Raw genomic sequence first — 2,500 nt, forward strand, 5'->3', positions numbered from 1 at the left:
GATTTGAAAATGAAGTCAAGATGACTTTGAAATGTCATTTTCTATCAGAGTAATCTTTGTTACAAAGTGCATACCAATTGCTGCTAAAGATTAGTTTTAATTTAAGTGATGCTGTACTCTGGAGAAGACTCCTTTCTTATGTTGGGAGAGTGGAATCCTTATCTTGATTTTGACAGCTATTGAATGTGGTGACTAGCTGCAAGACATGACAATGACATACGTACATGTATTATTTATTTTGGAAACAGAAAATAGTAGTTTGTGACAATAATACGTTTGTATTCGTGGTTTGCAACCAATCTTTAGAGAGACAAATAACACTGGTGTAATTTACAAAATTAACGTTGGTCGGCAAAGAAACAGTTAATGAGAGCTGAAATGAGTTATAGTTACTATCGTCTTGGTAATGTGACATAGGTGACAATCACCTATTCCTTTCACTGTCAGTGTGGAAGGTTTCTGTAAGTTGTACGTGTAGCTACGGGTACCCTACTGCTCCCCTCGGAAATACATGTATGTTGAGCATCACACCCAAAGTCCTGTTGGCCAATTCTTAACGTTGACGGTCTGGCCGTCTATCGCAGAAGGATTCCCAACTGTACGTTCTCGAGTTAAATTTATACAAAAGCAAAACATTATACAAAACATTCACTAGTCATCATTATTTTTATTGTTATTATTATTAGCATACTTTTTTTGTTTTCAATTTTCATGCTACATTCACAGGGATGTAGATACAAACCAGCAGCCAGAAAAAATCACCAGCTATTCCGAATAAATTTCCGGGTGATTTGAGTTTTTGGGATTTGTCCTTTACCATAATTTCTGAAAAAAGAAATGTACTACACATTCAAACTGTACTGACGGAGACTGGCTGTAGAAGTGTCCCAAAGGTTGATTCATTACAAGGGTACATGTACGTGAAACTTGATCCAAGATCTCATGTGTTTGTAAAAAGCTCATTGACCAGTGGTAATTTCTACATGTACGTACTTTGTGTATGTGAAATAATGTAAACCTGCAGTTCGTGTATTTCAACTGTGTCGTGTAAGCTAAAATGTTGGCGAGAAAAAGGAGGAAAATTGATCCTGAAGTACTCGGTATAAAGAAATTCTTCAACTCCGCCGAAGCTACTTCAATCAAACTCTGGCAGACCGAGTGAAAATTCAAAAAAGTGCTATACTATGTACAACAGAATTGGCACAAGACACAGAGAGCACATGTTCAAACAAAGTGACATTTTTTCATTAAAAGGGCAACAAGAAATTGTCTGAAAACATCTCAAATTTACCTCTTAAAATCGAGGATAACGCATTTATGAGAGTCTAAATTTCAAATTTTTCTGGGAAGCATGCCCCCAGACCCTGCTAGAAGGGACACACCTTTGTCCAACTGGGCCCTCCGCCTGTTAAGTGGCAGCATGTTACCGCCTTTACAAAATTTTAGCTACATCCCTGATTCAGTTGGCAATAAAAACCGTGGACATTCTCTGATTTTAGCATAATTATAATTTTTTATGAAATTCCATATACCGGTAATTATTTGAACTGGTGCGTTGGAAAGATCATTACAGTTACATAGGTGACTTAAACTGTTGAAAGTAAGTTGAAGAAATTCCAGGCTTGAGCTTTCATCCACATTTACAGAATATGAACTTGCAAGCAACCAGCTTCCAGCTGACTTGATAGCTGACAGTCTGTATCTACATGTTGAACCCATGACTGTGCAATCGCGCTGAAATAATTATTATTCCAGCGTGATCGCACAGTCATGGGTTTCACCGTTTGAATCCCTTTCAAGCCTGGATTTATTGTGGGTCGCTTGCGTCTTCTTTTTAAGCAACAAGTTGCTTATCTGACTGTGATGATTTTTCCAATTTTCATTTGGAAGGTTTTTTTTTTAAAATTAAACTAAAGAACATCTGTCAGACTTATAATGTTTAACCCTGGTTATGCATCGTTCTTAATGGACACGTTGTTGACATGTTGTCTCATCACATGATCTGTTGTTTCTATTTTCCTTAACAGGTTTTGGTTATCTGTCCATCAACAATGAGATTTCAACACCCAAGCCTTAAACTGAAGAAGCAATTTTACCCACACCTGAGCATGGAAGATCCCCCTGACTTGAAGTTGCTTTTTCAGATAAACAAGACTTTATTGTGCACAAGTGGTGATGCAAAGGAGAGATATCATGGTTCTGCATTGGGACTAGAGTATTGTGTAAAGCAAAGGAGTAACGATGTAACAAATGGATGGAGAATTCCTGACATGGAGCATGTGAGGGAATGGATTAAGTCAGATCTTTCCCTGAATTTATACCAATATGGTAAATAAGATAAATGCTTTGTGCTGACTATAATACTTTTATACTGGCAGGACACTCATCATTCTGTCAAGCCAGGCCAATTCACTGCCACTCTCCTCTTAAATAACCTTAAATAAACAATCGCAATGAACCAGCACATGGTTAACCCTTTGACTCGCAAGCCGGCCTGAAC

At 37.6% G+C, this 2,500-nt stretch overlaps 1 protein-coding gene across 1 annotated transcript in view; it reads left to right on the plus strand.

Moving 5' to 3' along the window:
- LOC138012778 (GPI mannosyltransferase 4-like) overlaps positions 1 to 2,500 on the plus strand; it is a 4,701-nt gene that overhangs the window by 1,741 nt on the left and 460 nt on the right. The window contains exon 2 of the mRNA XM_068859669.1: positions 2,028 to 2,500. This exon is cut by the window's right edge and continues 460 nt beyond it. Coding sequence (XP_068715770.1) covers positions 2,028 to 2,336 — 309 coding nt within the window. The 3' untranslated portion in view covers positions 2,337 to 2,500. The remainder of the gene's footprint in view (positions 1 to 2,027) is intronic.

This window comes from Montipora foliosa, chromosome 8 (assembly GCF_036669935.1).
Source record: "Montipora foliosa isolate CH-2021 chromosome 8, ASM3666993v2, whole genome shotgun sequence".
Taxonomy (NCBI): domain Eukaryota; kingdom Metazoa; phylum Cnidaria; class Anthozoa; order Scleractinia; family Acroporidae; genus Montipora; species Montipora foliosa.